This window comes from Nicotiana attenuata, unplaced genomic scaffold, assembly GCF_001879085.1.
Source record: "Nicotiana attenuata strain UT unplaced genomic scaffold, NIATTr2, whole genome shotgun sequence".
NCBI lineage: Eukaryota > Viridiplantae > Streptophyta > Magnoliopsida > Solanales > Solanaceae > Nicotiana > Nicotiana attenuata.
The window spans coordinates 1,998-16,495 of record NW_017675625.1 but is presented as its reverse complement, the minus strand read 5'-3'; the positions used below and the strand labels follow the sequence as shown (position 1 = coordinate 16,495).

Sequence of the window (14,498 nt, the reverse complement as noted above, 5' to 3'; positions counted from 1 at the left end):
CCATTCACACGCCACAGGATGAAGCGCTTTTATCTGCTTGGAAGCAAAAGTTGGATCGAGATGCTGATACCCTAAAAATGAAAGGAAATTTGAATAGCTTGCGAACAGTTCTTAATTGGAATGGATTGGACAGTGATGGACTTAACACTTTGTTCATCAAAGACCAGACTTTTTCTGTTGAAAGTGCAGAGAAGGTGGTTGGATGGGCCTTGAGCCATCATTTGATGCAGAACCTTGATGCAGATCCTGACGTTAGGCTTGTTTTGTCTCCTGTGAGCATTCAGTACGGGTTTGAAATTCTACAAGCTATGTAAAATGCTTGTCACGACCCGAATTTCCCACCTTCAGGAGTCGTGATGGCGCCTACTGATGAGAGCTAGGCAAGCCAACCCTTAACTACCTTTAGCATTAATCAATTTACTTCTTTTAATAATTATCAGTAATATCATGAAAACAACGGAATAAAGTAAATAAGCAGAAGTCTTAAATTAACGAATCTGAACAACAATGCGGAAACTCAACATAAATCTCTACCCAAGAACTGGTGTCACATACTCACGAACTACTAGGAGTGCTAAATACAACCGTTTGAAAGAAAATGTAACTGTTTGTCTCGAAATACATGAGATAACAGACTGAAATAAAAGATAGAAGAGACGCCGGGCCTGCGAACGCCTGCAAGGCTACCTCGGTGTCTCGCTGGACTGAAGGCTAACTCCCGCGCTACTGCAGCTGCTGTCCAACACCTGGATCTGTGCAAAAGAGCACAGAGTGTAGTATCAGCACAACCAACCCCATGTGCTAGTAAGTGTCTGGCCTAACCCCGGCGAAGTAGTGACGAGGCTAGGACCAGACTCCAGATAACCTATGCAGATATATATACAAGTACCACAGAGAAATAGCAAGAATAAACAATTTAAGTTGGGGAAGGGAGCATGCTTCAGGGGTAACAGATAGAAATAAAATATCAGGAATAATAGAGCGTACATCTACAGTTTAACTTCTAGCAATAAATGAAGAGATAAGGCAACTTTCATATTCAACTCATCTTGTTGCAGGCGTGCAACCCGATCCCATTTCTCAATATCTCGTGGTAGGCGTACCACCCGCTCCCATTTCAATATCACTCGTGGTAGGCGTACCACCCGCTCCCATTTCAATATCACTCGTGGTTAGGGCTGTGCATAATTTGGTAAGTACCGAATTCCCATACCGAAACCGAAAATTTTGGTATTTGGTATACGGTATTTTGGTATTTGGTTTAAGTTTTTAAAAAAATTGGTATTAGGTATGGTATTTGGTATTTTAAAATAAAATACCGAAATACCAATACCATAACGAAATATATATTATATTATACAAAACACATATTATCAATTATAACATAAATATAAAATATCTATAATTTAACTTTCCTACATTCTCTAAGTTCATCAATTAACTCTAAACAAGTAACAAGATATTTTTAATGATCAAATATTCTTTTGTGTACAATTTTCTCTATTTGGGTCGATATTTGCTAGTTTTGGACAAATTTTTTGTCAACAAACATTTTCAGTTTTGTATTTTTCAGTGCATTAATTAAGAATATTAGAGTCATGGCTCTATGCACTAGTTAGTATTCAAACCGAATAAACCGAAGTTACCGAACCGAATAAATCGAAACCGAAATGAGAAAAACCGAACCATGCCGAATTTAATTGGGTACGATATTGGTATAAGATTTTAAGAAACCGAATACCGAAAATACCGAACCGAAATATCTAAATACCATACCGTACCGACCGACGAACACCCCTACTCGTGGTAGGCGTACCACCCGCTCCCATTTCAATTTCACTTGTGGTAGGCGTACCACCCGCTCCCATTTCAATATCACTTGTGGTAGGCGTACCACCCGCTCCCATTTCAATTTCACTTGTGGTAGGCGTACCACCCGCTCCCTTTACTTTCAATACAATACACAATACAATCCCAGCAAGGGAACAATCAAATTAATAATCTTCCCGGCAAGGGAACTATAACAACAAGTCAAACATCCCGACAAGGGAGAGTCAGCTATAACCAATCCTATTCAACTTCTTCTTGGCACAACTAATACCAATATTCAGTCACAACTTTCACAGGATCAAACAAGGGTACACAATTATCAAATTAAGACTCACGGTCATGCTCGACACCGACGCATGGATACTCGTCACTATGCCCATACGTCGTACTCAACACAAAACAAGTAGCAATTATGGCTCAACTCCTAATCCCTCAAGCTAGGGTTAGACCGAACACTTACCTCGATGCTTTGAACTCAACTCAAGCCTCAACTATAGCTTTACCCCGTGATTCCACCTCCAGTCCGCTCGAATCTAGTCACAAGTCACTTAATTACTTTAATAAACACTAAATGAATCAATTTGAATGCATAAAAATGATTTTCCCAAAGTTTTTCCCAAAAATTCCAAAATCGCCGCCGGGCCCACGTGGTCAAAACCCAAGGTTCGAACCAAAACCCGGTTATCCATTCCCCCACGAACCCAAATATGTAATTTGTTTTGAACCGGACCTCAAATTGAGGTCCAAATCCCCAATTTTAGAAAAACCTAAGTTCTACCCAAAATCCCCAATTTCACCAATGAAAATCCTTGATTTTAAGTTGAAAACATGTTAAATGATGTTAATGATTGAAAGAAATGAGTAAAATCAACTTACAATTCATTTGGAAGAAGGTTTGTTCTTAAAAAATCGGCCAAAGGAGTTGTGTTTTGAAAATGGGGTGAAAATGTCTTAAAAATCGACTAAGTATGAAAAATGCAGGTTGGAGATATGGGAATTGCGAACAAAGTTTGGGAATTGCGAACTGGTAATTGCGAAAAAAGTTTGGGAATTGCGAATGGAATTGCGAACAAAGTTTGGGAAATGAGAACAAGCCTGGGAATTGCGAGAAAAGTTTGGGAAATGCGAAGCCTGGTAATTGCGAACAAAGTTTGGGAAATGCGAAAAATCCTGAGAATTGCGAGCAAAGTTTGGGAAATGCGAAGCCTGTAGGCCTGCAATTCCTTAAGTACAAAATTTCACCCCGTGGCCTATCCAAAAGTCACCCGAGCCCTCGGAGCTCCAAACCAAACATACACACAACCTCAAAAACATCCTACGGACTTATTCACGCGATCAAATCGCCAAAATAACATCATAAACATCGAATTAAGCCTCAAAATCCATGATTCCTTCCAAATTTTCATAAAACATCAAATTTCTATTTTAAGTCCGAAACACGTCAAACGACGTCCGTTTTCAACCAAACTTTACAGAAAGTGCTTAAATCATATATAAGACTTGTACCAGGCGCCGGAACCAAAATACGGACCCGATACCATAGTCTTCTAATCAAATTTTATTTCCAATTTTCTTAATTATTTCCAGAAAATAATTTCACAGAAAAATTCATTTCTCGGGCTTGGGACCTCGGAATTTGATTTCGGGCATACGCCCAAGTCCCATATTTTCCTACAGACCCTCCGGAACCGTCAAATCACTGGTCCGGGTCCGTTTACCCAAAATGTTGACCGAAGTCAAATTTATTCATTTTAATATCAAAATTTAGCATTTTTCTCACAGAATTCATATTTAAGCCTTCCGGCTACGCGCCCGGACTGTGCACGCAAATCGAGGCAACCCTAAATGAGGTTTTCAAGGCCTCGGAAGTACAGAATGGGTAAGAAAACAGGTGATGACCCTTTGGGTCGACCGTGCAAGCTAACACACGACTGGGCTCAGAAACATCCAGTCTCACGAACTGATTGGCTAAAGCCCTGAACATCCAAAGCAAGCGGCCTCTCACCGACCGGAATATAAGCAAGACTGCCCATACTGGCTGACTATGTTCGTGATTTAGTGCTGAGGTCCCTTCTATTGATTCTGTGCCCATTGTCCGGGAGTTTCCTGTTGTTTTCCCTTCAGACCTGCCGGGTATGCCACCCGACAGAGATATTGATTTTTGCATTGATTTGGCTCCGGGCACTCAGCCCATTTCTATTCCGCCATATCGTATGGCCCCGCCGGAGTTGAAAGAGTTAAAGGACCAGTTGCAGGATTTGCTTGAGAAAGGTTTCATTAGACCCATTGTTTCGCCTTGGGGTGCGCCTGTGTTATTTGTCAAGAAGAAGGATGGGTCAATGAGAATGTGTATTGATTACCGGCAATTGAACAAGGTAACAATCACGAATAAGTATCCGCTACCGAGGATTGATGATTTGTTCGATCAGCTTTAGGGTGCCAAGGTATTTTCCAAGATTGACTTGAGATCTGGCTACATAACACTAGTAAATAAAAAATGAGGGAGTAAGAAAAAAAAAATTACTAGGAAGATATTACTCCGTTATTACTTATTAGTCTAAACTTCCCGCCACTTCCCCAATCAGCTTGCAAAATTGCGTCTTTGCCTGTCAGAAGCTATGGAAGAGGGAGGCTTAGCTGCCACTAGTGGATTTCTTCAGGTATTCTGAATTCTTCGAACCTCATTCTATTCCATTACTTCATAATTTCCGATATCCAGCTCACCGATCGGCTATTCTCTCGTCGATTACAGTTTAGGGTTATCTGCTATTTTCAAGCGAATTTTGTGTTACTTTTGATTGATTTCAATGTCTCCCATGAAATTTAAACTGCCTTACCCCAACGTTGTCCAATCATAATGTAGGAAAAGCAAGATTCTGACCAGAGTGTTTCCGGTATCTTCTCCTCCTTTAGAAATTAATCTTCGGAATTATAAACCTAGCTTAGTTTGTTCTTTTAATTGAATCTGCTTTTGTGTTGTTTGAAATTATCAGAAGAAGAGGATATGGATGATGACAAATGGCTGACAAATGACAATTCTCTGAGTGGACCCTCAGGAAACAAGGTATATGCCTCATGTGTTTTGTTGCTTACATTTTCACATTCCTCTCCTTTTTACGGGTTAAAAGGCTAGCTGCCTTGTATAATGTTCTCGAGAAACCCTACTTTATCATTTATTTAAGACAATTTCTGTTAGTTTGTTGAATCTCAGCTGAGCAGACTAAATCCAACAACATGCAATCAAGTTCACAGATGAATTGAAAGAAGAATCTAGAGAGAGAAGTGAGAGCATTTTTGTGTATTGTGTAAAAATGAGAGAGTGATTAACTAATTAGTGGAAGGGCACTGTTTATAACAGAATCACGTGCCCCTTCCAACTAACTTCCTAATGCGTCCCCTAAGTTTCCTCAATCTACAATTAGGATGAGTCCTAGACCAACTAATCTTGATAATTTGTTTACTGTTAGAATGAAAATGGGCGCATGAAAAGCAGAATGGATATAGAGGAGTCATATAGCCAACCCCAATTAGTCTAGTTGGTTGATTGATTGTTAAAGTGGTGCTTCCTTGTATGATTTTTTGGCACATTTATCTTGCTTTCTAACAATTTTCATAATGCATTGGAGGGGTTAGGTTTCTGTTTGGGCTTAGATCATTAGCAATTAAATTATAGTTGAGATGAACTGTTTAGTTTTTAATCACAATGACCACAATGTTTACTGCACAATTTTTAAGTTAGGCTATTTGATTTTTTCCTGCTTTCCTTATTTTTTGTATCTATTTGCTCATGAATACTTTATAATGCCCAAGAGTCTGATGTTTCTTGTTTGTCAGGGAGGTATTGGAGTCCTTTCCCAGCTTGAACTACTAACAGGTATTCTCAGTGAAACTTTTATCTGGCAGCCGACTCATCCACTTGAATTTTCATTCTCAACATCCCCCCACCCACCCCACCCATCACCCTCCCAAAAGAAAAAAGAAAAAAGAAAAGAAAAGGGTGTTTGAAAGTTATCCATGTTAATCTTGTGCAGATGTCAAAAGACTTCATCACTCAGCCCACACATTGAATTCTCATCAGCTGGTATTGGTTGAATTTACCTCCCTTTTGCTCTCTTTACCTTCATTTCTTCCTTCTATTGTTCCTTTGGTCCTTTTTCTTTTCCTTTTTTTTGGGTTAAATTTATGTTAAAGAGTTATTTCCTAATCGGCGTTAATGGTTCATGGTGGTTGAGAATTCAACATGGAAATACTTTTTGGCGGGGAGTTCAGAAAAAAGTTGCTCTCCACTTCTTCTCCTGTTCTTCTGGAATCATCTAGTTTAAGGGACAAACTTTAGTAACTGAGGCTGGAGGCTTGTACTGTCACAATGTGTATCCCATCCGCAAAAGGGATCAGTTACTAAGTGGAGATACACAAAAATGATAAACAATAAAAGGTCCAAATGACCAACTCCTCTTACAGTTGTTTTGCTTTCCTGTTAGCAGAAGCAAACAGGCTTATGCAAAGAAGATGACGTTGAAGTTCCTTCTTTTAAGAGTCAGGGTGGTGACTTCATCAACAAAAACGACCACTGGATGGCATTGTCTTGCTGCTTAGATGACGGATTTAGTCACGTTTCTAGAACGACACCTACTTCTAATTCAGAAGAGGAAATTATGTCCGATGATGAGGTATGACTGAAAACTCTATGCCTACAAAATCAATGTCACTAACACTTGATTACTTAATGTTGTGTTCAACAAATACTAATTGGCTCTTTTTGAGGTTAAAATATCTGGCAGATGAGGCCTTCTGCTGATGGAAATTTAAGAAGAGATGGTAAAAGCACATTGCCTAAAGTTAGTGCAGAATGCAAATCAGGAGTTTTCTTGAATAAAGATGCTGGTTCTTCATCGTCGTACAGTGCCTCATCAAAGTTGAACAGATCATCTAAAGGTATTAGTACTTCTGTCAACTTCATTTCCCTATTTTGCATCCTCTGTCTTGATACTAATGATGTCGTCAACTCAACTGATGAGAAGTTTGGTCTTATCAAGCATTATTGATCATAGTTGGTTTAGTTGTCTTGAACTAGACTGTCACTAACTAGCATAACATGTGTAGTAGTGGTGCTTCTCAAGAACAAGAGCTCATGGATTCCAAGCAAAATAGAAAAAAAATGGATGCATCTTAACATTGAATCCCCAAGTCTCACATCTATGATGGTCTTTTTCTTTACTTGAGATCTGTGATCCATTGGGTTTTCAAGCTGTACTTTAAAATATTTTTTTTGCAATCAACTGCAGGACGCCGGGGCAAATCTAAGCCCAAATTTTTGTTCCAATCCTGGCCGCTGAAGAAGGATTTTGCTTTGGTTGTCCATGATACTTGTCAAACCAGCACACCGTTATCTGTTCTTCCCCTAAATGTAGAATTAGACATGCAAAGAAATAATATAGAGGCACTGGATGACTTATTGGAGGATTTTGGTGGAAAAGAAATACAGCAGTTCGAGGAGGATTTTGGTGGAAATGACATACAGCAGTTCGAGGAGGATTTTGGTGGAAATGAAATACAACAGTTCCAGAAGCATTTGGTGCCATCTGAAGTAGCAGTTGTACATGATCCAAATGAACATTCCATGGCCGAGTTTCTGGATCACTTTCAGCATACAAGTTCCCGACCACAAGGCAATTCTAGAATGGTTTGCTTTCTTCTGTTCCATATCTCTTATCTTAAAGATCTTATTAGCACTTCTGTATTACCATTTTTACTATTTCGTGAATGTAAAGATCATGTTTTAACCAGCAGCTGCAAACAAAAAGACAAGGATCACGGTTCTTACAGAAGAGAAACTTATTGCTGCTCGGTGACAGAAACATGAGCAATGACGACCAACCTGAGGCACTAGATAGTGACTCATCTACCGACGAGGATGTAATATGTAGTTAATCTTTTACTGTTTTATCATAGCGATCAGTTGCATAGGTAGTTCTCTCAATGTTTTTTTCTTTTTTTCTTTTCTTTTTTGTTTCAGGAAATTCCCCAGATTCTGCAGCCTGCTATACCTCAGAGGACCATGGCTGACCAATTTCATCTAGCATTAGGAGCTGTATCTACGAATGAGAGGCTGTCTATTGCAAGGCCTAGGCAATTCGGGTTAGTATGGAACTAGAAAGTGTCAGTAATGAGCATATTATGCACGTTTTCTAGGAACAGATGAAACAGAAAAAAATCTTCAAATTTCATCTTTTCTCACTTACATTGACATGTCATGCCAGATTATCTGGAAAGTTGCAGCAGCTAATGCAATGTGAAAAGGACAGAGATACATATTTCTTGGAGAAGTCACAAACACATGATGCTTCAAGTGGTAAAAGGCCAAACTTGTATATCTTCTTTCCTCTTGCATGTTTCTGACCTCTTCTGCTGTTATTGCAGGTGCAAAAAGCTTCATTGATGTGAGAATTTTGTCATGTTCTTTGGAGGCCAAGCTGACTGTTTGTTTTTGTGCTTTACTTGGAGATGAAGAGGTACTTGGACTAACTATTGTACGTATGCTAAACAGAAAGTTAAGAATATGTGTACGTCTACTTTATTGAGAATAAGATGCTCCTTTCAACTTTTTGAAGGTCATGAGCATGCTTTTTTTGCTCTCACTAGTTTTTAAAGAAGAAAATGTTGGTACTTGTTTTAATTATAGCCCAACTTTCACGTGTAAATAGGCAACTTGTAAAAGTCAAAGTCAGGTTGTTGCCTAGAATAGAAAGTCAGGTAAGGTAGCATAGGAGAGTGGATGCTGGGGTGTGGGAATTTTACTTTTATGCTTCCTTTCTGAACCAAAAACTTCCATTTCAGGTAGGAGCTTTGAGTGAACTATCATGGTTTCTTAACTTTCTTTAGACCGTTACCCTCAGAAGAACTGTAAGAAACAGGTCGTGCAGATTCAACAAACAAATATGGTAGTGAGTGTTCTTTGAAATGTCTAATAAGTGGAAGCATCTGGAATTATATTTCTCAATGAATTGCATTTTCATTTTTTTTAAGAATTGCAGTCATGGAATAGTATGGTGTTTATTGTGATTTAGTGTGTTGGCTTCCTTGTAAACTCTTTCAGAAATATATTCCTTGTAGTATTTACGGCTTGAGCTTGACTTCTCAGAGTCCAAGCTTGAGATATTTACATACTCATCTCAACCTGCTCCTCTCAACTCACGTCTACTGTATATTTTCAAAAGAGCATGACAGCTTCTTTTTGCCACCACTATCATATAAAGGAAAAAAAGCTAAAAGGTGCCTTGTTGGGTATAGCGCCTGCATGAAGATTGATATGGTTTATTTGAGCTTCACTGGTCGCTTACAATCCATGGACATAATTTGTAGTGGAAGATTATCTATGCAGATTAAATCGAATTATATAGGTTTTACTTTTTGTGTTGAAATATGTGAAATCTTAAAAATCAGACAAACACTAATCAGTACTCAATCCCCGAGCACGTAGGTCTAGGAGGAAAAGAAATAAGTTTTTTACCATCTGGCTAGTCATTTCGTTGTATGGGAACTTTTAAGAATGAAAAGTGTGTTCCAATATTTTATTTACTGTTTGTTACTAGTCTGGCTGGTGGTGATGTTTTCATTGGTTAAACAGAATAGATTTATGGTGTTGGGTGAATGCTATCTACAATTTTAGGTTTCTTTGCAGGGTACTGAATGCCTGAGCAATCCTCAAAAAAGAAAGGGTACTGGAGGAAGGAAGTTAACTATCATTTTTAGCTCAAGAATCTGTAAAGATGTCGAGCTGGAAATAGGGAATTTTATCCGCATACATCAGCCTTGGTAGGAGCGGCTCTAATACTTCTTTCTTCGATATTTGTTTATTTTGTTTGGCTGGAATTCTTTGGTACCGGTTTGAGTGAGCTGGCTAGCTTTTACTACCCAAGCTAAACTGTTATGGTTGAAATGCCTAGAACATCTTTTGGTAGTAGCGGAATAACTATACTTTAATCAAAACAAAATAGCAGATATAGCTAGATTGCTTTTAGCCCCTCCTAGTCCGGAGATAAGTTCTGGCGTTGTCCTTGGAAATTATTCTTTAGACCATTGTTGTGGATGTGCATATGCCAATGTCTCCATGTTGGTAAAAGCTGCACGTTTTACTAAACTTTTTTGTATTGCTTAAAGAATGCTATGTGATATTTTCCCCGGGGTGATTTTTTCTGGTGCAGGAAAGAGGTACACGTGAATGAGAAAGATGAGTCTATCATTTTATGTGCATATTTCTCTCAGATTTAGTCCTTGGATCGCATTTTATACCAAGGTAATAGCAAGGTTTTTAGAAATAAATGTTGTACTTTGCCCTTCCCCTCTATTTGCCTTATAGATTACAATATATTAGAAGCTTATTTTGTCCTTTTTGGACACGAGTTTTATCCGAGACTACTGCTAAATGTATGAAGGTGATCGGATCACTTTATTTATTTTGAGCCTCATTGGATTGGTGGGAGTTCTAGTCCTGACTTTCTATGCTCTTTAAGTAGGCTCATCACAGATCTTATCCAATAGAATGACCACATGTATGCAGAAAGGGAAATCAGTAGTTAGGGCAGGAGCCAAAGAAATTGGTCATCATGTCAGTGTGGATGGATGTTGAATCAACAAAGTTCGATCTTGTAGCTTAAAAACTGAGCTTCGAGCTGCCATTGTTGGGCATGGTGAAGGACAATGCAACTGTGGCAGAAAATAAAGACAATCTTGGAAAGATCCTTGATGTATACGAGGTGAGACTAAGGGAATTAAAACTTGGGAGGAGACAGCTTCCCCTGGCAGATATGCACTATGTCCCAGTTACAGTACTTAATCGGAACTATATCCAAGGATGCATTTAATTCTCATCCTCATGTAAGAGTTTGGTGTGTAAAAAATGTTGAAACTCTAGCCCTTATTTAATTAGAGGATCATGGTACTTCCCATAAAATGGAAATTCTTGATCAATGGAGGAAGAATATTGATTAATTAGCTGGAGAAGGGACATTTGACTTCCTCGCTTCATTCTTCCATACAAGTGGACGAAGAAACGTTCACCTTTCAAAGTTTTGCATTCATTTTTATCTTATTTTCAGGTAGATTATGCCTGGCCTCACGGGAACTCCTGATATGATGTTTTTGGTTAATTCTTACTAAATAGCCAGTTATGGCATAAAATTGATAACTATAAGTGTTGAAGTTTCCGCACCTCCCACATTTGCACAACCCGTCTCAGACAACATTTCAGCAAATTACAGCGGCTGGTCTTCCCCCTCCCCCCTCTTTCTTTTTTTTTTTTTTTTTTTTTTTTTTTTTTAAGATTTACTTTGGGAACCTTATCTTTCACACTTCTACTATAATTTGAAGTAGTCAATGTGTGCTATCCAACTTGTTTGTCAACGTTCAAATACAGTTAAAATCTATTCCAACATCTTACATAAAATAGTTTCGCCTTACTTTTTGGCTTTTAAATGTCATCATCTGTGATTGACTATTTCATATCAGTGTATAATATCAAAGAGAACGTGCATCCTGATAGAAGCAGATATGTAATTACCCAAAGTACTTTCCTGGAAGGAAGATGCAGCAGGTAAAAGGACTGTACCATTATTATTAAGAAATATCATTTGGTCAACAATATGAGGAGACTTGTGAGGTCATTACTTACCTAATCAGATTATTAATAAGTCTTTCTCCATCTCAAGATCACGGTATTAGCATCTTAATTAAAAGCATTTAAGGGTTTGTTTAGCCACCAAGACTTTTGGGATAATTTTATTAAAGAATGACATAAAGAAATTTTACCTCGTACCCTATATATACCTCCATAACATAACCTTCTTTCATCAAGTTCAAGCAATATATCTGTCACAATCCTAATTTATTATTCTTTATCTTTAGCTGTCATCCAGAAATTATGGCGATCAAAGTCCATGGTAGCCCCATGTCAACTGCAACCATGAGAGTTGCTGCTTGCCTAATCGAGAAGGAGCTGGATTTTGAGTTTGTCTCCGTTGATATGGCCTCTGGCGAACACAAGAAGCACCCTTACCTTTCCCTCAATGTAAGCATAATTACATTAAGTCTATTGTTAGTGATTATTTACATATATATTTATGTTCCGGAAAAAGAATACTGAGATCAGTTGAACCCATTGAATATAGTCTCCGTCTGCCTCTACTTACCACCATTCCACTTTTCAGCATATTGCAATTGACCATTGATAAAGATGTCTCATTTTATCATTTTCCGCAATTTTAGCTTTGAACATGGATTCATGCCCCCTCTCTAAAAATGAGATTTTTTCAAACCGATGCAGCCTTTTGGTCAAGTACCAGCATTTGAAGATGGGGACTTGAAGCTCTTTGGTAAGTACTTTTGCTATTCTTGCAATTTATATATATCAGCACAAAGGTGACAAAATTTGAAAGGATTTAAGTTTATATACAAATAGTGTAAAGATTTTCTACACTATTCTGTTGATGTAATCTTACCCTATTGTAGCAGGTTAGTTATTATACCTACTAGTTACTAATTAATGATTATTTTAGATATTTTTACGTATAATTACCTTATAAGTAGGGGCAGAGCTAGTGTAATGGTAAAGCCGTAAAGGAGGTTCAGAAGTTGCTCTAGCTCATAAGTTCAAATCCTAAGACATTCTAACATAATATTTAAATCCCTTTATATAAATACCTGATTTCGCCACATCTTATAGGCGGCCTGATTTTTTACACTATTAATTTGAAATGATAAATTGGGAACTTGTAATGCAGAATCAAGGGCAATCACCCAATACATTGCTCATGTTTATGCTGACAATGGCTATCAACTAATACTCCAAGATCCAAAGAAGATGCCCATTATGTCAGTATGGATGGAAGTAGAAGGCCAAAAATTTGAACCACCGGCTTCAAAATTAACCTGGGAACTAGGCATAAAACCAATTATCGGCATGACCACAGATGATGCTGCTGTGAAGGAAAGCGAAGCGCAATTGTCTAAGGTTCTTGACATATACGAAACTCGATTGGCAGAGTCAAAATACTTAGGTGGAGACTCTTTTACACTGGTTGATTTGCACCACATCCCAAATATATATTACTTGATGAGTTCAAAAGTTAAGGAAGTGTTTGATTCGCGCCCTCGTGTGAGTGCATGGTGTGCTGATATTTTGGCTAGGCCAGCTTGGGTTACGGGATTGGAGAAGCTGCAAAAATAAAGAATTCATGAGCTAATGGATGAGCATATTCCCAGAAGCCTAATTTCTGTTTCATCTGTTGTGTTTTCTGTCTGAAGTAGTTGTCTTCTACAATAAAACAGTCATAAAAATCAATGTCATTTACTATGTGTACTGATATATTGTCACGATCCTAGTTCACCAACCATGAACATGTCATGACGGCACCTGGCCCCCATGACCAGGTAAGCCTAACATTTGCGGAAATATATTAATTGCAGAAAAATAGAGAAAATCAAATCAAATATCTAAAAGAAACTGTACTGAATGCCGCTTGGCAAGTATAACTCAATATCACAAGTCTAAAACAATTCCCAAAACCCGGAAACTCACGGGCAACACAGGCTACAGAAGTGTATAGTAAAGGTTCCAAACTCCAGAATTTCTAACAACCGAAAGAAGGAAAAACTAAGTACTAAAGATAGAATAAGAGGGAGACTCGTCGGTCTGCGGACGCAGCAGATCTACCTCGAAGTCTACGTAGTCCTCCTGCCTCGCTGATAGGGCGCCTGAGTAGAGGTACCTGGATGATCTGCACATGAAAAACACGCGCAGGAAGGGCATGAGTACACCACAGCGGTACTCAGTAAGTGCCAAGCCTAACCTCGGTTGGGTAGTGACGAGGAAGGTCAGGGCCATACTGAGACAAAATATAGTAATAACTGTAAATAACAGGATGATAATCTAGAAATAATAAAGACAGCAGTGAAATAAGACACGTTAACCAAGGCAATAGCAAATACACAAGAACGGAACAACCACATAATAAGTACAGCTCAATACCAATGGTAACAATAAGGATCTCCCAGGATACCGTCCTGTAGTCCTTTTCTCAACTGCCCAGTGGATCTCCCGGGATACCGTCCCGTAGTCCATCATATGTGTATATCCGAAGGATCTCCCGGGATACCGTCCCGTAGTCTAACTATCAAGGTGCAGGGGGATCTATCGGGAATCTAACCCGTAGTCCCAAAGTAAAAGTGCAGGGGGATCTACCAGGAATCGAACCCGTAGTCCCAAAGTAAACAAACAAGGGGGGAGCTACCGGAATCCCACATCCGTAGTCCCAATGTAAATGCGCAACCACAACTAGAAGATATTCAGAAATGAAGTACAAAAGACAAACATCAGGTAGTACTAGCCTAGCATGCTTCACGTAGTACAGGCAAGGCAACTTAAACAATTAGGCAAGTTAAATCAACTAAACATGATTTTCTAATCTAACACAGGTTATAACTACAAGTAGAATAAAGCAAATATGAAAGGAACTCAATCTCAATATCTTAAGAAAACCGAATTTTTCAACAATTAGCTCAAGCACGCGCTCGTCACCTCACGTACAAGGCACTCAATTACCACATATCATATCCTAAGGGGAAAGGTCCCCCACACAAGGTTAGACAAGCCACTTACCTCGAATCGGCAC

The 14,498-nt window shown here is 38.7% G+C and overlaps 2 protein-coding genes across 11 annotated transcripts; both read left to right on the top strand.

The window, feature by feature from the left end:
• The first annotated feature begins 4,375 nt into the window (after positions 1 to 4,375).
• On the top strand, positions 4,376 to 11,522 carry LOC109220270. 10 transcript variants are annotated; one of them, XM_019384734.1, is made up of 15 exons: positions 4,377 to 4,490; positions 4,694 to 4,724; positions 4,824 to 4,894; positions 5,665 to 5,704; positions 5,862 to 5,911; positions 6,312 to 6,500; positions 6,612 to 6,765; positions 7,116 to 7,513; positions 7,618 to 7,746; positions 7,847 to 7,968; positions 8,091 to 8,182; positions 8,251 to 8,360; positions 9,512 to 9,645; positions 10,035 to 10,126; positions 11,338 to 11,522. In XM_019384734.1, the coding sequence occupies exons 1-14, from the start codon at positions 4,449 to 4,451 to the stop codon at positions 10,099 to 10,101; spliced, it is 1,629 nt and encodes a 542-aa protein (XP_019240279.1). In that variant the 5' UTR covers positions 4,377 to 4,448; the 3' UTR covers positions 10,102 to 10,126; positions 11,338 to 11,522. The 10 variants fall into 10 exon arrangements, 9 of the variants coding, with proteins under 9 accessions (XP_019240282.1, XP_019240279.1, XP_019240278.1 ...); XM_019384733.1 differs by lacking the exon at positions 11,338 to 11,522 and adding an exon at positions 10,391 to 10,921; XM_019384732.1 differs by lacking the exon at positions 11,338 to 11,522 and adding an exon at positions 10,347 to 10,921.
• A 132-nt stretch (positions 11,523 to 11,654) lies between these two features.
• On the top strand, positions 11,655 to 13,190 carry LOC109220272 (glutathione S-transferase PARB). The gene is made up of 3 exons (XM_019384741.1): positions 11,655 to 11,896; positions 12,152 to 12,200; positions 12,609 to 13,190. The coding sequence occupies exons 1-3, from the start codon at positions 11,750 to 11,752 to the stop codon at positions 13,052 to 13,054; spliced, it is 642 nt and encodes a 213-aa protein (XP_019240286.1). The 5' UTR covers positions 11,655 to 11,749; the 3' UTR covers positions 13,055 to 13,190.
• Positions 13,191 to 14,498: the final 1,308 nt, after the last annotated feature.

What these genes read in the sequence shown, in the direction of transcription:
- LOC109220270 (XM_019384734.1), top strand. Translation starts at nt 4,449, where the DNA reads ATGGAAGAGGGAGGCTTAGCTGCCACTAGTGGATTTCTTCAG. An exon ending in GTTGAACAGATCATCTAAAG is followed by an intron (nt 6,766 to 7,115) that starts GTATTAGTACTT and finishes AATCAACTGCAG; the next exon opens with GACGCCGGGGCAAATCTAAG. An exon ending in AGGTACTTGGACTAACTATT is followed by an intron (nt 8,361 to 9,511) that starts GTACGTATGCTA and finishes GTTTCTTTGCAG; the next exon opens with GGTACTGAATGCCTGAGCAA.
- LOC109220272 (XM_019384741.1), top strand. Translation starts at nt 11,750, where the DNA reads ATGGCGATCAAAGTCCATGGTAGCCCCATGTCAACTGCAACCATGAGA. An exon ending in ACCCTTACCTTTCCCTCAAT is followed by an intron (nt 11,897 to 12,151) that starts GTAAGCATAATT and finishes AAACCGATGCAG; the next exon opens with CCTTTTGGTCAAGTACCAGC. An exon ending in TGGGGACTTGAAGCTCTTTG is followed by an intron (nt 12,201 to 12,608) that starts GTAAGTACTTTT and finishes CTTGTAATGCAG; the next exon opens with AATCAAGGGCAATCACCCAA.